At 63.9% G+C, this 16,065-nt stretch overlaps 3 protein-coding genes across 3 annotated transcripts; all 3 read left to right on the plus strand.

Moving 5' to 3' along the window:
* Nucleotides 1–2,921: 2,921 nt before the first annotated feature.
* On the plus strand, nt 2,922–3,811 carry SCT (secretin). The gene is made up of 4 exons (XM_065883169.1): nt 2,922–3,007; nt 3,112–3,213; nt 3,294–3,386; nt 3,599–3,811. Exons 1-4 carry the CDS (start codon nt 2,922–2,924, stop codon nt 3,720–3,722), a joined length of 405 nt encoding a protein of 134 aa, XP_065739241.1. The 3' UTR covers nt 3,723–3,811.
* A 1,379-nt stretch (nt 3,812–5,190) lies between these two features.
* CDHR5 (cadherin related family member 5) lies at nt 5,191–10,992 on the plus strand. The gene is made up of 15 exons (XM_065882499.1): nt 5,191–5,245; nt 5,324–5,499; nt 5,859–5,909; nt 7,052–7,144; nt 7,279–7,380; nt 7,466–7,576; nt 7,678–7,848; nt 8,188–8,278; nt 8,417–8,514; nt 8,622–8,822; nt 8,927–9,040; nt 9,117–9,201; nt 9,288–9,596; nt 10,044–10,282; nt 10,555–10,992. The coding sequence occupies exons 1-15, from the start codon at nt 5,191–5,193 to the stop codon at nt 10,990–10,992; spliced, it is 2,334 nt and encodes a 777-aa protein (XP_065738571.1).
* A 1,797-nt stretch (nt 10,993–12,789) lies between these two features.
* Nucleotides 12,790–15,307, plus strand: IRF7 (interferon regulatory factor 7). The gene is made up of 8 exons (XM_065882500.1): nt 12,790–12,809; nt 12,897–13,059; nt 13,154–13,361; nt 13,681–13,742; nt 13,843–13,961; nt 14,303–14,853; nt 14,932–15,050; nt 15,140–15,307. The coding sequence occupies exons 1-8, from the start codon at nt 12,790–12,792 to the stop codon at nt 15,305–15,307; spliced, it is 1,410 nt and encodes a 469-aa protein (XP_065738572.1).
* Nucleotides 15,308–16,065: the final 758 nt, after the last annotated feature.

Raw genomic sequence — 16,065 nt, forward strand, 5'->3', positions numbered from 1 at the left:
TAAGGCCACGGAAAGGCTGCACTCTGTTACCGTGGGTCCCAGGCTCGCAATGTGAAAGCATCCAGCCAAACATAACCTAAGTCACACTGGAGTCTGCAGTTCTGTGGAAGGCAGGGAAGAGCAGTGTGGTCGGAGATTTGAGAGAAATAATTCTTTTCAATACCTTCCTAGGACACTCCTAATGTAGAACTAAGAGTAGATACAATTAACTTAAACTTGACATTTAAATCTTGGTTAAAACAAACAAACAAAAAAAGAGTAGAGAATATTTTCTGTGCTTTAGTATTCAGAGAATAAAACTGTGTCACAGTGAGAGAAATTCTTCTGCTTCGAAAACGCTCCCTCCTATGTTCTACCGTGAAAAAATAAAGCTGCGGGGCTTCCCTGGTGGCGCAGTGGTTGGGAATCCGCCTGCCGATGCAGGGGACGCGGGTTCGTGCCCCGTTCCGGGAGGATCCCACATGCTGCGGAGCGGCTGGGCCCGGGAGCCGTGGCCGCTGAGCCTGCGTGTCCGGAGCCTGTGCTCTGCAACGGGAGAGGCCACAACAGCGAGAGGCCCGCGTACTGCAAGATAAATAAATAAATAAAGCTTTATATTCTTCCTCAGAAACCTGAATCCTGAAATTGGCCATTATGAGGATCCCACACACAGAGTGATGTCCGATTAGAGGCTTCAAATAGCTATTCACATACGTTGACTCTTTTCTGTGCGTTTGTAATGAGGACCCAGCCAGGGTTGATGTCCTGGAAATCCCTGGGGCTCTCCCTGAAATCTGTGGGTTGAACGTGGCGTTTAGTCATGTAGCTTGTGTTGTGTGTTTCAGAGTAGGGTCCAAACCAGGCAAGTGTGAGCGGACCCGTGCATTCCTGCTCCAGTTCCCATCAGGGTCCGGTCCTCGTTACCTGTCGCATTTCAGCATGAAACGCTGAGGCAGCCACACGTGGGTGTGGAGGACACAGGCCAGGACTGTCTCTGGAGAGATTCTTTTTTTTTTTTTTCTGGAGAGATTCTGAGTGGCAGAGACAACTGGCGACAGCCATTCAGGCGTGATGGAGGCAGCTAGTTACAAAATCCTCTGTGCCGTGCACATGCAGGACACAGCCCGCCTATCCTTGCCTCAGTTCCATCCGGGTCTGTCCTTCTATGCTAGTGACTGCTGGGGACCTCGAGCAGGTGCGACTGAAGTCGCTCAGGGCAGTGGATGTGACCACAAAGGGCAGCAGGAGGGGGTTCTTTGGGGTGATGGACTTGCTCTGTATCCTGATTATGGTGGTGGCTACACGGATCCATACATGTGTTGAAATTCATTTTTTACAGTATGTTAATTTTTTAGAAGTCAATTTTACTGCATGCAAAAAATTTTCTTTAATAGGAAGATCTTTCCTATGAAGATCTGCCTGGTCACTTAAGTGTTTGAGGTGCTAAGACATCTGACTGGTTAAACGACTACTCACAATTTTGAGTGTTCTCATGAATGTCATGAATCGGTCAATGTTGTTAAAGTTTAGCGGTTTTAATTTGCCAAATTTGTGCAAGAAGAGGCCGCAGCAGCTGTTGCAAATACATGTACAGAAAACAACAATGAGATACACACGCCCTGGTGTGAATGCAAAACGGTGCGGCCACTTTGGAAGACAGTCTGCTGCTTTCCTATAAAGCAAACCATAACCTTACCATGGGATCCAGCAATCACGGTCCTTGGTGTTCACCCAAAGGAGCTGAAAACTTGTTTCCACACAGAAGCCTGCACACAGATGTTTACAGCAGCTTTATTCATAATTGTCAAAACTTGGAAGCAACAAAGATGTCCTTTAATAGGTGAGTGAATAAATAAACTGTGGCCCATTGGACAATGAAATATTATTCAGCACTAAAAAGGAATGAGCTATCAGGCCATGACAAGCCATGGAGGAACCTTAAATGCATATAACCAAGTGAAAGGAGCCGATAAGAAAAGGCCACAGACTGTATGCTTCCAACCTTATGACATTCTGGAAAAGGTAAAACTATGGAGACAGTGAAAAGATCAGGGGTTGATGAAGGAGGGGTGAACAGGTGGCGAGCAGGGGATTTGTAGGGCAGGGCCCTGGGTGGTACTGTCTACAATAGCAGACTCGCGTCATTGTACATTTGTCAAAACCCCACAGAATGTACAACACCAAGGTGAACCGTACTGTAAATCATGGGTTTAGTTAATAATAACGTACAATACTGGTTCATCAATTGTAACGAATGTCCCAAACTAATGCCTGGTGCTGGGGAGGCTGGGCACGTGCGTGTGTGAGCTCCTGTACTTTCAGCTGCATTCTTCCCTAACCCTAAAACTGCTCTAAAGAAAGTCTACTAATTATCTTTAAAATGCATATAAAGTTTAACACAAGAACTACTGGCTTATAAGAAGTCCCCTTACTCGATTTGTAATTTACGTGTAAGGATTTCATGGGTGCTGGTTGTAAAAGGCCCGATGCAGGCTCAGGTCTCCCGCCTCCAAAAATGCACCCAAAGGCCAAGGCGCCCCAGGCCCGGCTCTTGCGCGGCATCAGCCCCCACCCCCACCCCCGCCCCCGGCCCACCTGCCCGCCGCTCCCCCGCCGCCCCGCGCCCGGCGACTGGGAAAGGTCACTGCACGGGCCGACACCCCGCAGGTCCCGCCCGCCAGCCCCGCGGGGGTCCCCTTGTCCCCGGGCGCCCGACCCCAGCGGGCCCGCCGAGGGGCGCCGCCGAGGCGGTGGGGGCGGGCGGGCGGCCGGGGCGACAGCTGGGGGGGCGGCCCTGACCTTCCCGCGCGATCGATGGGGCGCGGCTCGGGCGGCGCGGAGCCGGGGCGGCGCTGACCCCCGCCCGCCCCGCTCCCGCTCCCGGGCGCCGCTATAAAGGGGCCGCGGCCCGACGGCCGCTCAGCCCCCGCCCGGCGCCCACCATGGCCACTCGGGCCCTGCTGCTGCTGCTACTGCTGCTGCCGCCGCCGCTGCTCCGGGGCTGCGCCGCGCGCCCCGCGCCCCCCAGGTGAGCCCGCGGCCCCGGGCCCCGCGCCCGCCCGCCCCCACCCCGCCCCGGCCCTGACCACCCCCCCCCACCACCACCCGGGCCCCTCCGCGTCCCCTCCGCAGGGCCCCGCGACACTCGGACGGGACTTTCACCAGCGAGCTCAGCCGCCTGCGGGAGAGCGCGCGGCTGCAGCGGCTGCTGCAGGGCCTGGTGGGGAAGCGCAGGTGAGGGGCGGCGGGATGGGGGTGGACCTGCCAGGGGGCTCCCCAACTCCAGACTAATTCTGACCTGGGGTGGGGAGCAGCGAGCAGGACACAGAGAACAGCACAGCCTGGACCAACTCTGCGGAGGGCCGCCTCTGCCTGCTGTGGTCCGACGCGCCCACCCTGCAGGCCTGGTGAGCACCAGCCCCATCCCCCCATCCCCCATCCCCTGCCCCATAGCCTCTCTCCCTGCCCCAGGTCCCGGGCACAACTGGACACAGCAATGGCCCAGGGGTCTGGGAGGGTGAAACTGTCAGCGCTGGTGACCAGAGAAGGCCCAGTTTCGCCGGGTGGGCAGCGGTCTCCAGCACCAAGACCCCAACCCCTAACCTGGCTGTCTCTGCAGGATGCCCCTGAGGCCCCCCGAGGATCAGGCCTGGTCTCCCCAGATGCCTCTTGGACTGAGGGCTGGGGTCATGGTGTCGGAGCCGGCCATCCCTGCTGCTGGGGGGACCCAGATGAGGCCCTGAGGAAGAAGGAACCTCCCAAGGGGAGCCTGGACAGGGGAGGGGGGCGGAGGAGGGGGGGTTGCAGTTGGCACCAATAAAGGAGCAATTCAGACCCTGGCCCTGTGAGCCCGCTCTGTGCGCCGTCTGGGTACCATCGAGAAAGCTGCTGCAGGGCACGGCTGCCAGAGGGAAGGAGAGACCCATCCTCGGGATTCTAGGACCGTGGCTATGCCCAGCTGCCCTTTCAACCTGGGAAGCCAGCGGGGAGCCTCATCTTTCCGCTTCCTTATCTCCTGCCCCATCCACTGAGCTCCCTGGAAGCCGCCCGGCCCCTCTGGTATCCACACAGCAAACATTCAGGGGCTCTGGGAGATGTCCCCGAGATCCTGCCCCGGGGGGCAGTGGTGAGGGGGCAAGGAGGCTTGGCCAAGCAGGAAGAGGCGACAGGCAGGACCCAGGAGGCCACTCCCCAGTGAAAGGACCTGAGCATGAGTCCTGGCTCCCAGTCCAGGCACGCAGTCTGGATGGGTGGCTTGACCTCGCAGGGCCTGCGGAGCAGGGCCGGTGATGACACCCCAAGTGCCAGGCTGCAGGAGGCCTTGTAGGACCACGGGCTCAGGGTTGCTCTGCGAAGGTGTTTCAGGCCTGGGGCCTGAAGGTGCGAAGGGCTCCAACCGACCGATCACAGCAGCCCCTCCCCCACCCAGTGTCCTCTCCCAGCTTTTGGGCTTAGGGGGCTGAGGAAAGATGGAGGTGGGGCAGTTGGGGGCCTCTGCCATGGGCCCCTCACAAGGATGCCCCTCTGTCGGGGCCCAGGGTCCCCCCCCAGCTGCCAGCTGCCCCGAAGCACTGCCATCCTTGTCACTGTGACCCCGCCCAGCCCCCTGGAAGAAGCTGGCTTGTTTCTGGGACAGGCAGGGGAGTCCCTAGGACACATATAACCTTTCCCTTCCAGACCTGTCCCCTAAACTCGGGGACAGGAGGTGGGCCCGGAGGGGAACACCTGCGGCCTGAGCCTGGACCTCCCGGACCGCCTTAGGAGCTGTGCCCACGAGGGTTCTGGCAGAGGGGCCCAGCAGAAGGGCGTCCCAGGTTGGGGGGCAAGTACAGCAAACACAGAGGCCCACCCCAGCCCCAGCCCGCCCAGGCCCCCAGTGCCCGCCCACCAGCTCTGGGTTCCTCTGTCTTGGGGTCTGTGGGTTGAGCCCCTGTCAGCGCCTGCACGTGGCCCGGTTCCGGCCGCGTAACCACCTGGTCTGCCCCTCCTGGCAGCCGGCGAGGCCTGGCCGGCGGCCAGCGGGGGCCCCCTTGGTGGAGGCCAGTCCTGTGGTTGGTTGGCAGCAGTCGTTGTAAAGGATCATAAAGTGGGGCGGTGCCCGGCAGGGGCGAAGGTCGCCCAGGCAGAGACTGCGCCAGCAACACAGCCGCTCAGAGGGTCCCAGACGCCAGACGGGCCCACAGCCTCCCCCGGGGCTGCCCGCCTGCCGAGATGGTGACTTGGGCCCTACTGCTTCCTCTGCTCGTGGCCGTGGCCCAGGCCCAGGGTACTGGGGGCAGTGGCAGAGGGGCGGGGCGGCAGGCAGGGTGCTGGCGGGCACCAACCCTTCCTCTCCAACTTCCAGTCTGCTCTGTGGAAAAGACCTCCTTCGAAGTCAGTGAGAACACGAGTCCCGGGCAGCTACTTCTCAACATCACCGTCCCTGAGGGCCAGCAGGTGACCCTCGGGCCCTCGCCCACCCGTTTCGCATTTCGGATCCAGGGGACTCAGCTGTTTCTCAATGTGACCCCGGACTACGAGGTATGGATGGCGGGCCCAGGGCTGGCTGTGCCCATGGGGTCAGCGGGGGTGGCCGACCCTCCATGGGACCCAGGCGGCCACCCACACTTGTCCCCAGAGAAGGGCTCTCTGGGGATCTTTGGGTCTCAGTTTGCCTCTCGGGCCCCCAGGCTTGGCTGAGGGCTGGCCCTGAGGGGGTGGGGCCCTCGGGGGACGAAGCTGCCTGGGCCCCGCCGCCCTCTGGACTCAGCATGGATGACAGGGACCCTGGGCCAGCACCTGCTGCTCTCGCTCTGTCTCCTCACCTGTGGAATGGGGCGGGGGGGGGGGGGGTTGGGCCAGCTGCCCAGGTGATTCCCACACCTGCCCGCCCCCCGCAGGAGAACTCAATGCTGGTAGCAGTCCTGGAGTGCAAGAGGGCTGACGCTGTGGTGAGTCTGCCCCCCAGACCCCCTCCGGCATCCCCATATCCCCACCCTCCCCGTGATGTCAGAGGGCTCCGGCTTGGACCTCTGTGCCCTGCTCTGCCTGGCCCACGGTCACTCCCTGGCGACCTCACCCAGTGGTGTGTTTCAAGTGTCACCTCTGTGCCGGCAACGCCCACACTTCCCCCAGCCCAGGCTGTGCCTCGAGCCTCAGACTCACAAACCCGGCCCCGGACGGACATCACACCCCACGGACACCCCCGCCCTGAGATCCAAGGCCCCCCCAAAGGCGCCTCGCCCTGCCAGCTCAGTCCTCACTTCCCCCTCCCCACGCCGGTCCTCCAGCAAATCTGCCGGCTGACTGGGCCTGACACCAGCATCTTCCGCTGGTCCTTCTGTTCCCCTCTTGGCCCCGCCCACCCCAGTCCACTCTCCGAATGGCAGGAGAACGATCCTATCCGGTAAAGCAAGCAGCGGTCCCTGCCCTCCCAAATAAAGCGAATAAAGGCCCAGCGACACGCCGCGCCCCCAGCCTCCCACCCCGGCTGCTCCCTGTCACCTGCTCGGAGAGGCGCCCGCCTCTCTGGCCCCTCGCACCAGTCAGCTCTGTGGTCTCCCTGAGCCCCGTGGGTGCCCCCCGCCCGACGTCACAGCACACCACCCACTAATACCTCGGGATGAGCCTCTAGCGGACAAGGCCGCTTCTTCTTAACGCGGTAGTGTTGTCACGTCCGGAAAAGGCAGGGGCCCCTCAGCAGCGCAGCATCCCACGCCCGCACCCCCCCAGCTCCAGAGCAGTCTTTCGCAGTTTCCTGCCAGCGAGGTCCACCCAATGCAGCTGGTTGATGTTTTTCTCACGTCTCTTTCAACATATGGTGTCCTGATTTTCCGTGAGACTTATGCTTGAAGAAATTCGATTGTTTTGCCGTTTTCCTCATTTGGGGTTTTGCTGGTTGCGCCCCCAGTGCCTGCGTTATTTTTCTCCAGGGCGTTCGCACCTTCTGTGCTTTAAAAAAATTGCTTTCTGTTCCTTGTCTGTAACGCCTGCTGGAGCAGGAGCCCCAGGCAGAGAGCTGCCTTGGGAACTGTACCCCAGCGCCTAGAATGAGCTCACGCCGCTGGGCCGGGGACCCTCCTCCCTCTCCCAGGTGACCAGCCTGAGGGTGTTTGTGTCAGTGCTGGATGTCAACGACAACCCGCCCAGGTTCCCCTTTGTAGTCAAGGTCCAAAGGGTGCCGGAGGTGAGTGGAAGGGAGCAGCAGTTCACACCACCTGGGGCATCTGGCGCCTGGGATGGGGGGCAGAGGGCTAGTGGCTGGCGGGTCTCACCCTGGGGACACGGGCGTGGCCAGACCGACCCCCCTCCGTACCCCAGGACACTAAAGTGAATGCCGTCGTCATCCCCGAGACAGAGCTGAAGGCCCAGGACCTCGACAAAGATGACATCCTGTTCTACACCCTCCAGGAAGTGACCCCGGTCAGTGCCCCCAGCCCTCCCCTTTGGGTATCCCCACCTCTGCGCATCCTCCCGGGGTCCCAGGCTGAGTCCCCCACCTCCCCAGGGTGCCAGCGGCTTCTTCTCTTTGGTGGGCGCGAACCGCCCAGAGCTGCGGCTGGACCGGTCACTGGACTTCGACAGGTGGCCGAACATGACCTTCCAACTGCTGGTCCGGGTGAGCAGGCCACTCCCGCCCTCATCCCGGGCGCCCACGGCCCCACCCGAGCCGCTCCAGCCGCAGGCCCCAGGCCTGACGGTAGGGCTGCGGGGCTGCAGGACACGCGAGAGGAGAACGCGGAGCCCAGCCACACGGCCACAGCCACCTTGGTCCTGGAGGTGCGGCCCGCCGACCTGCGGGCCCCCTGGTTCCTGCCCTGCACATACTCTGACGGTTTTGTCTGCCTCGAAGCCCAGTACCACGGGGCTGTGCCCACAGGCCACACACTGGTACGGGGGCCGTGGAGGACCAGGGCAGCGTGAGCACGGGCCTGGCTGCCAGGGGGTCAGAGTGGGTTGTGATTTTCAAGCAAATGTGAACGATTTTTCGTAAACCAATCTTGCCCCACCCCGTGGTGGCAAGTGGGACACAGGGCCTCTGAAATTCAAATGAGGAAACAGGGTCCAGCTGTCCTCAGGGCAGAGCCAGCCAGGCCCCTGGGACCCAGTGAGGGACCCCAGGGACCGACCTGGGTCCCTGACTGCCCCCTGGGGCTACTCCAGATCTCCCTGAGGGGAGCGGGAGGGGCACCAGTTCCACGGCGTACCCTCCCCTCCCTGTTCCCGCAGTCAGGACCCCTCATCCTGCATCCTGGGCCCATCTACGCTGTGGACGGGGACCGGGGCATCCATCAGCCCATTGTGTACAGCATCATCGGGGGTGAGTGGGCACCAGCCCCCAACTTCTCTCTCCATGCAACACCCTGACCCCGTCCCCACATGGGCAGAACCAGCTGTGACACTGGGACTTCAGGCCTCCAGAAGGGACTGCGGCCAAACCCTCCCGCCGTCCTCCCAGGAAACGAGGATGGCTCGTTCTCCATTGATGCCAACACAGGCAACCTCACCATGACCAAGAGCATCCCCAGCCCCAAGACCTTCCTTCTGCTGGTCAAGGTGGGTGCCCGCACAGGGCCAGGTCTCCACGGGCCCTTCCTGGGCCCCTGGCTACAGGGCTCACCCTTCAAGGACCTGCTGGTCACTGCGGCCTCTCCAACCCCCAGGGCAAGCAGGCGGATCACGCCAGGTACTCGGTGACCCAGGTCACGGTGGAGGCCCAGGCCGCCAGTGGGAGGCCGCCCCGCTTCCCCCAGAGCCTGTACCGCGGCACCGTGGCGCTCGGCTCTGGGGTGGGCGTGGCCATCAAGGATGCAGCTGCCCCCTCCCAGCCTCTGAGGATCCGGGCCCAGGATCCTGAGTTCCCAGTAGGCACCGCCTGGTCCCTGGGTCTGCCCGGCCTCCTGCTGTGGGGGGGTTGGAGCGGTCTGGGGAGCAGCCTGGGCTCAGGACTCACTGGGGCCACGTCCAGGACCTCAACTTGGCCATCACGTATCGGGTCACCAACAACTCTAACTTCAGAATGGACGGGGAGGCCATGCTGACTGGCGCTTCACTGGTGCACGCCGGGGTCTTCTATGCAGAGGTGAGAGGCGGGCAGTATCTCCGAGGGCCAGGGGTCAAGCTGGAGCCCAGGAGGGACAAGCCCCCTTCCTGCCCAGGTTGAGGCCAGGAACACGGTGACCTCAGGCACAGCGACCACGGTCGTGGAGGTTCAAGTCTCAGAACAGGAACCCGCCCCCACAGGTGAGCCTCCCAGGGACCCCGGGTCGACTCGGGGAGGGCTTCTTGCTAGGGGGAGTGGCGAGCCTGAGCCCTGGCCCTGGCCCCAGGCCCCCCCACGTCCCCAGAGACAGCAGGAACAACCGGAGCCTCCAGCGGCACCACATCAGAAGCCCCTCGGCCCCCTGAGCCCTCTTGGGGGTCCTCCACGACCAGCTCTGGTGGGGACAGCAGCCCACACCCCTCCTCAGGCACAACTCTGAGGCCTCCGGCCTCCTCCATGCCTGGGGGGCCCCCCAGTGTGGGAACCAGCCTCTCCTTGCCATCAGCCTCACCCAGTGAGGGCTCAGCAGAGACCTCAAAGCCAGGAACCTCTCTGCCAACGTCCCCTGGACCCAGCAGGACCCCCCGGCCTACAGGTAGCACCACCATTTACCCTAGTTACCCTCATGCTCTCTGACTCAGGACTCTGGGCGGTCGCTGTGGGGTAGGGTCTACCCCAGGTCGGCCCAGCACGACCATGGGGACCACGAAACCCCAAGGGGGGTCTGGCAAAGAGACAGGTCCTGGGGGGCCCCAGGAGGTAAGCTAGGGAAGATGTGTGGAGGGTGGGGCGGAGGCCAGACTTAGGATCCAGCGACCCACCCAATTCCCAGGGCCATTCAGCCCACGGGCCCCGTGCTACCCTCAGCTCCCTGCCTGGCATGTTGGCCCCCTACCACCCACCTGGAACTGGTGGGCACTGACCCCCTCCCCGCTCCCAGTAGCCCGGCCTATCGGGGCTCCCTGGTGGGGGTCAGTGGCGCCCACTCCTCCAAACGTCATCTCCGGTGGCCAGCCCTAGCCTGCTCTTCGGGTGTCCCGAGCTTGCCCCAGGCTGGCCCGGGAGTGCTTGCGGTGGGACAGCAAGCGGGCAGTGGTGTTGCCAGCAGGGACGCCTGGGACCAGTGCAAGACGCGTTGAGGACTTGCGCTTCTCGGTGGTGGATATGGCGGCGCTGGGCGGGGTGCTGAGCGCGCTGCTCCTTCTGGCTCTCATCGCCCTCATAGTCCTCGTCCACAAGCACTACGGCCACCGACTCAAGTGCTGCTGTGGCAAAGCGCTGGTGAGGCCCTCGGGGTGGGGGAAAGGACAGGAGAGAGGACGGGGGGGCGGTGGAGAAGCGGCAGGATGGAGAGAGAGGCAGCGTGGAGGCCAGGAGTCCACCCGGGAGATGCAGGGCGGAGGTGAGGAGGGACGGGGCGTACACACCACAGCCCACAGATGGGGGGAAGGGCAGAGAGCGGCAGAGCGTCTAGCCGCCTGTCTCTGGGGGAACAGGGGTGGTCTGAGCCCAGGCCTGGTCTGGTTGATTGCTGGTTCCCGCCTGCCCCCCAGGAGCCCCAGCCCCAAGGCTTTGACAACGAGGCCTTCCTCAACAACCCCGATGAGGCCAGCTGGGCGCCGGCTCCTAGCCCCTCATCCAGTCCCGTCCCGCTGGCTCCCCCAGAGCCTGCACCCCCAGAACCCAAGCCCCCCAGCCCGGAGACCCTCCGCCTAGTCGCCGAGTCCCCTACGGTGGCCCTGGAGGGGGACGGCCCGGCCGCTGTGAGGTCCATCCTGACCAAGGAGCGGCGGCCTGAGGGTGGCTACAAGGCGGTGTGGTTCGGCGAGGACATCGGCGCCGAGGCCGACGTGGTGGTCCTCAACACGCCTGCCTCGGAAGTGGACGGTGCTGGCGACGAGGGCAGCGAGGGCAGCGGCGACGAGGGCGCAGAGGTGGGCCTGCGCGGGGGTGCCCAGGATGCGCCTCGCTCCGACTCCATCTACCTCTAGCGTGGCCGCCCCTCCTCTCCCGGCGAGTCTGGATCACTGGAGTCGGCTTGGTGGCTCTCCCCCCACCCCACTGCGCAGAATAAAGTGGCATTTTCGGATCTGCTGGGACGCGTGGGGTCTGCCCCAAGGGGCTGCCAGTGGGGGTTGTCAGGACGGGGTCCATCTGCTCCAGCCCTGCACTGAGTCCTCCTCAGAGGGGCCGCCAGGGGCGCCGTGGGGGCGGAGAGGGGTGGGCGGGGTCGTTCCCTGCCCAGAGCACTGGGTGCTGTTTCCCGTAAACCACCTGCTGCGCCCGCGGGGCTTCCCAGGCTCGGTGCCGGCTGGTGGCCAGGAAGTTCCTCTCCTTGTCTAACCACAGCTGACCCAACAACACAGAGATTCTTCCCCTGGGGGAGGCAGAGGAGCCACGTGGCCAGGAGCCACCCTCAAGGACACTCGTTTGGGAGAGCATGGGCCCGGGGACCTTCCGGGGGGTCACACTCCTGCATCTGTGGGCTACAGTGAGGGCAGTAAACACGCTGGGGTGCCCTCGGAGGCACGTGGTCCAGGTGGCTGGGCTGTGACGGGCGGTGCGGGGTGGAGGCGGGTGGTTTGGCCCAGTGCGACGGTGGCCTGCAGGCCCTGGGCCCCGGGCAGCAGGTGGGGCCAGTGGGTGCACAGGACAGAGGCTGTGGACGCGACCCAGAGCCACGGAGTTGGGGACCGAGCCCCCTCCACTGGCTTCCTCAGGGGCGACCCTCAGTCAGGACTTCAGCCCCGACCACCGCCACTGTCCCTTATGCATCACTGGCGTTTTTTCCTCACGAAAAGGCATTTCCGATTCCTTTCCAAATATTTTAATCTCGACAGTATTTGAGTATTCTTGCCTGGACAACTGTCACTGGTAAGAACCCAAAGAGCACAGCTGCATCTCCTCCCACGCACCCCCCTCACCCGCTCGTCCGCTCAGGGACCTGACTGGTTTTGTTTCTGATCCTGGGGTCCCCAGCTTATCCCACTGCTTCTCCCACCACGTTGGTTGCTGGCGCCCCAGCCCCCCGCAGCGCTGGGTGAGGGAGGGGAGCGGCTGGACTCCGAAGGGGCTGTGCCCTGCGGCAGCCAGGACCCCAGTGCCGCCCCCGCCCCCGCCCGCGGGATCACGTGACTTCCCCGGCCCCGGCCCCGCCTCCGGCCCCCGCCTCCATAAAAGCGCTTGCTCCGGAGCCCCAGCGGAGCCGAAATTTCCCGCGCTGGCGGTGCCAGTAGCAGGTACTCGGGACTCCCAACCCACGCGGAGCGAGAAAGGCAGCGACGGCCGCGTCGGACCCCAGGTTCGCTCCGCGGAGCAGTGACCAGGAGGGGGCGGGCAGAGCGGGTGACGGCGAGGGGCACGGGTCCGGAACTGGGGGACCTGGAGGCGGAGATCGCGCTGACGCGCGGGGTGGGGCGGGTTAGGTTTCGTTTTCCCGCAGCGCGCGGTTTCGTTTTCCTACGGCCGTTCCCGTCGCGCCCCCGCAGGGCCCAGCCCGGACGCCGGCTCGACACCTGTGGCCCCTCGTGTGCCCCGAGGCCCCGCCGCATCTGTAGCCACACTCATCGCCTCCTTGGCCAGGACTCACCTGGGCAACACCGTGGCCAGAAGTCCTCAACTTCCATCTGTGACCCCAACACTTGGGACCCCAACACCCGGGACTACCTGCGGAGACTCACGCGGAACCCTCCTCTCGCCTGCGCCATCCCCCGACTGCCCCCGCGACCCCAGCCCTCGCCGCGGAGGGCGCGCCGCTCTCTCTACGCCCAGCCCTTGCGGAGGGAGCAATGGCCGTGGCTCCCGACGGGTGAGCCCGCCGCGCTGCCCGCTGCCGACCCCACCCACGCCCCCGGTGGCCCGCGCGCGCCCTGACGCCCGGCTGCTCCGCCCGCAGGGGGACCCCGCGCGTGCTCTTCGGAGACTGGCTTCTGGGCGAGGTCAGCAGTGGCCGCTACGAGGGACTACGGTGGCTGGACGCGGCCCGAACGCGCTTCCGCGTGCCCTGGAAGCACTTTGCGCGGAAGGACCTGGGAGAGGCCGACTCGCGCATCTTCAAGGTGGGACCCCAGCCCCGCCCGGGGCGGGGGAGGGCCGGTCCAGGCCCAGGCCCGAGTGTCCGGGCCGCGTAATCCACTCAGTCTCGCTCCCCAGGCCTGGGCTGTGGCCCGCGGCAGGTGGCCTCTCCGCAGCAGCGTAGGTGCCCGGCCGACCGCCGAGAGTGCGCTCCGAGCTTCCTGGAAAACCAACTTCCGCTGCGCGCTGCATTGTACGCGGCGCTTCGTGATGTTGCAAGACAACTCGGGGGACCCTACCGACCCTCATAAGGTGTACATGGTCACCCCCGGGCCGGCGTGCGGAGGTGAGGAGGCCACGGCCAGGGCTGCCGGCAGGGAGACTTGGCTCTGTCCCGGGAGCAGCCGCTGGGTCGGATTTTCGGTTTTAGAAAACTGGCATGGGAGAGGCTGGTGCCAGATTGCTGGGGGATGGCGGGGCCGGGGTGAGGGCGTGTGGCGCGGCTAGCGGGGACTGGGGATTGCTGGGAGGAAGCTCATGGGCCTGTTGGGATCAGTGAAGGGGAAGTGCGGTTGAGCTTTGAGGAGCTGCCCAGGGATTCCCACCTAGGTGTCCCACTCCGGAGTCGCAAGTCCAGTGTTCCCCCAACCCTAATTCTCCCTCAGAAAGCCCAGACATTATTAGCCAGGGGGAGGACAAGGCCCTTGAAGATGCCCCACCTACAAGGGTAAGGTCACTGCCCTCTTGGATCCCACCTTGGGGCCGCCCCCTCTCACTGGGCTGGGGAGCTGCTGAGTTATGCTGGGACCGTCTGTCCTCTCCTGCAGGATGGGCTGGCCGGGCTGAGCCCTGAGCCCTGTGCCCCAAGCCCAGCCGGAGATGCTGGGGACCTACTGATCCAGGCTCTGCAGCAGAGCTGCCTGGAGGACCATGTGCTGAAAGCTGCGTGTGGGGTGGAGCCGATAGCCCCTGGGGCTCCTGGTGAGGGGCTGTTGGAGGGGGATGCTCTGCCCTGCAGAATTCTGTGTGCCGAGGGGAGGGACAGGCAGGACAGCAGAGTCCCCGGGGAGAGGGGGCCCGGGGGAGGGGGGTGCCCAGGAGGGACGGTGCTGGCCAGAGGTGGGCCATCATCCCTGCTGGGCACAGCTGAGCCTCCTCAGGTCCAAAGCTCCCTGCTTGGCAGTTGTGCCCGCCACAGTAAATGTGGCGCCACAGCCCCAGGCCCAGCTAACAGGAGCTAGGGGACATGTGGAAGGAAATGGGAGGAGCTGGCGGCTCGGGTGCCAGCTCAGGCCTGCCCTCCTCTCCAGACACGGGCCCACCCCCAGCCCCCTGGCAGCCCCGAGAGGCGGAGCCCCGCACCACAGCCTCCCCCAGTGCCTGCACCCTGATGGCAGGGCCTGTGCACGTGGCTGGTCCCACCTGCTCACAGCTCGGTCTGCACACACTGCCCAGCTTGGGGGCCCTGGACTTGACCATCACGTACAAGGGCCGAACAGTGCTGCAGGCGGTGGTGGGGCGCCCGAGCTGTGTGCTCCTGTATGGCCCCCCCGATGGAGGTGGTGGCGCTTCAGAGCACCAGCGAGTAGCCTTTCCCAGCCCCGCCCAGCTGCCCGACCAGAAGCAGCTCCACTACACAGAGAAGCTGCTGCAGCACGTAGCCCCCGGCCTGCAGCTGGAACTGCGCGGTCTCAGGCTGTGGGCCCGGCGCCTGGGCAAGTGTAAGGTCTATTGGGAGGTGGGAGGGCCCCTGGGCTCGGCCAGCTCCTCCACCCCCGCCCGCCTGCTGCCCCGGAACTGCGACACCCCCATCTTTGACTTCAGCACCTTCTTCCAAGGTCAGTGATGCACCTGCCCTGGGGCTGAGGGCCTCCCCGCCTCCCCCCACCCCCCCTCACCAAAGCCCTGTCCTGCAGAACTGGGGGAGTTTGAGGCCTGCCGGCGCCGGGGCTCCCCTCACTACACCATCTATCTGGGCTTTGGGCAGGACCTGTCAGTGGGAAGGCCCAAGGAGAAGAGCCTGGTCCTGGTGAAGGTGAGGTGGAGGGTCCCTGGGGTGGGGGTGGGGGGAGGGAGGGAGGCTGCACACAGCCCTCCCCCCGCCTGACCGCGCCCTCCCCACAGTTGGAGCCATGGCTGTGCCGGGCATACCTGGAGGGCGTGCAGCGCGAAGGCGCGTCCTCTCTGGACAGCGGCAGCCTCAGCCTCTGCCTTTCCAGCTGCAACAGCCTCTATGATGAACTGGAGCACTTCCTGGAGCACTTCCTGATGGAGGCGGAGCAGCCCGGCTAGGCTGGGCCCCCAGCCCCTCCCGATCTAATAAAAAGATCCCAAGAACCAGTGCTGGTGTCCTGACCAGGGGCAGGCTTGAGACTGAGGCTTGGGAGGGGCGCTGTGGATGCGAGGTTCACCCCACTGCTCGGGAAGCCCGTGGCCTGTGAGCCCAGGAAGGGAGCCCCCTGCCCCGTCCACGTAGGCCTCCTGTGCACACCCGTTCTCCTGACTTCACAGTGAAGAAACTCAGAGCATGCTTCAGAGCCAACAAGCTGCTCCAAGAGCGCAAGGGCCCTCAGGACACGTGTCCCCCCGCCCCCAGAGGGGGCAGCACCTGGGGCCCCTCTGCCGAGAACAGGGCTCCCCATCTGTGCTGCGCCCAAGGCCTGTCCCTGGCCTTCGAGACCCGCCAACACTGCTCTGCTTGGGAGGCGGACCCAAGTGTAAACCCGAGCAATTACTCACAAAACACAGCGAGCAGACGAGGGATCCTGGGGCCAGACGGCTGCCTGTGGGAGAAGCGCCGCCCGCCCGCCCGCCCCACCTTTGGTTTCTCATCACCAAAGGCTTTGCCTTTCAAGTACTGAGCCAATCAAGACATTTCTAAAGATAATCCGTTTCTGATAAATTAGAACACGATGGGAACAGTGTGTGTCTATAATGTACATAGAAAAGTCCAGTTTTAAACTGTGAGCAAGACAGGTGCACAGACCACGTGCGATCACAGGAACCCTGGAAACGGGAGGGCGAGTGGCCCGGAGTTTTCTGCTTCGGCT

This window comes from Phocoena phocoena, chromosome 8, assembly GCF_963924675.1.
Source record: "Phocoena phocoena chromosome 8, mPhoPho1.1, whole genome shotgun sequence".
In the NCBI taxonomy this organism is placed as follows: domain Eukaryota; kingdom Metazoa; phylum Chordata; class Mammalia; order Artiodactyla; family Phocoenidae; genus Phocoena; species Phocoena phocoena.

Coding starts and splice junctions, on each gene's coding strand:
- SCT (XM_065883169.1), top strand. CDS start 2,922: ATGGCCACTCGGGCCCTGCTGCTGCTGCTACTGCTGCTGCCGCCGCCG. Junction 3,008..3,111: donor GCGCGCCCCGCGCCCCCCAG/GTGAGCCCGCGG, acceptor TCCCCTCCGCAG/GGCCCCGCGACACTCGGACG. Junction 3,214..3,293: donor GGCCTGGTGGGGAAGCGCAG/GTGAGGGGCGGC, acceptor GGTGGGGAGCAG/CGAGCAGGACACAGAGAACA.
- CDHR5 (XM_065882499.1), top strand. CDS start 5,191: ATGGTGACTTGGGCCCTACTGCTTCCTCTGCTCGTGGCCGTGGCCCAG. Junction 8,823..8,926: donor CCCAGGATCCTGAGTTCCCA/GTAGGCACCGCC, acceptor GGCCACGTCCAG/GACCTCAACTTGGCCATCAC. Junction 9,202..9,287: donor ACAGGAACCCGCCCCCACAG/GTGAGCCTCCCA, acceptor CCCTGGCCCCAG/GCCCCCCCACGTCCCCAGAG.
- IRF7 (XM_065882500.1), top strand. CDS start 12,790: ATGGCCGTGGCTCCCGACGG. Junction 13,060..13,153: donor CCGACTCGCGCATCTTCAAG/GTGGGACCCCAG, acceptor CTCGCTCCCCAG/GCCTGGGCTGTGGCCCGCGG. Junction 13,743..13,842: donor AAGATGCCCCACCTACAAGG/GTAAGGTCACTG, acceptor CCTCTCCTGCAG/GATGGGCTGGCCGGGCTGAG.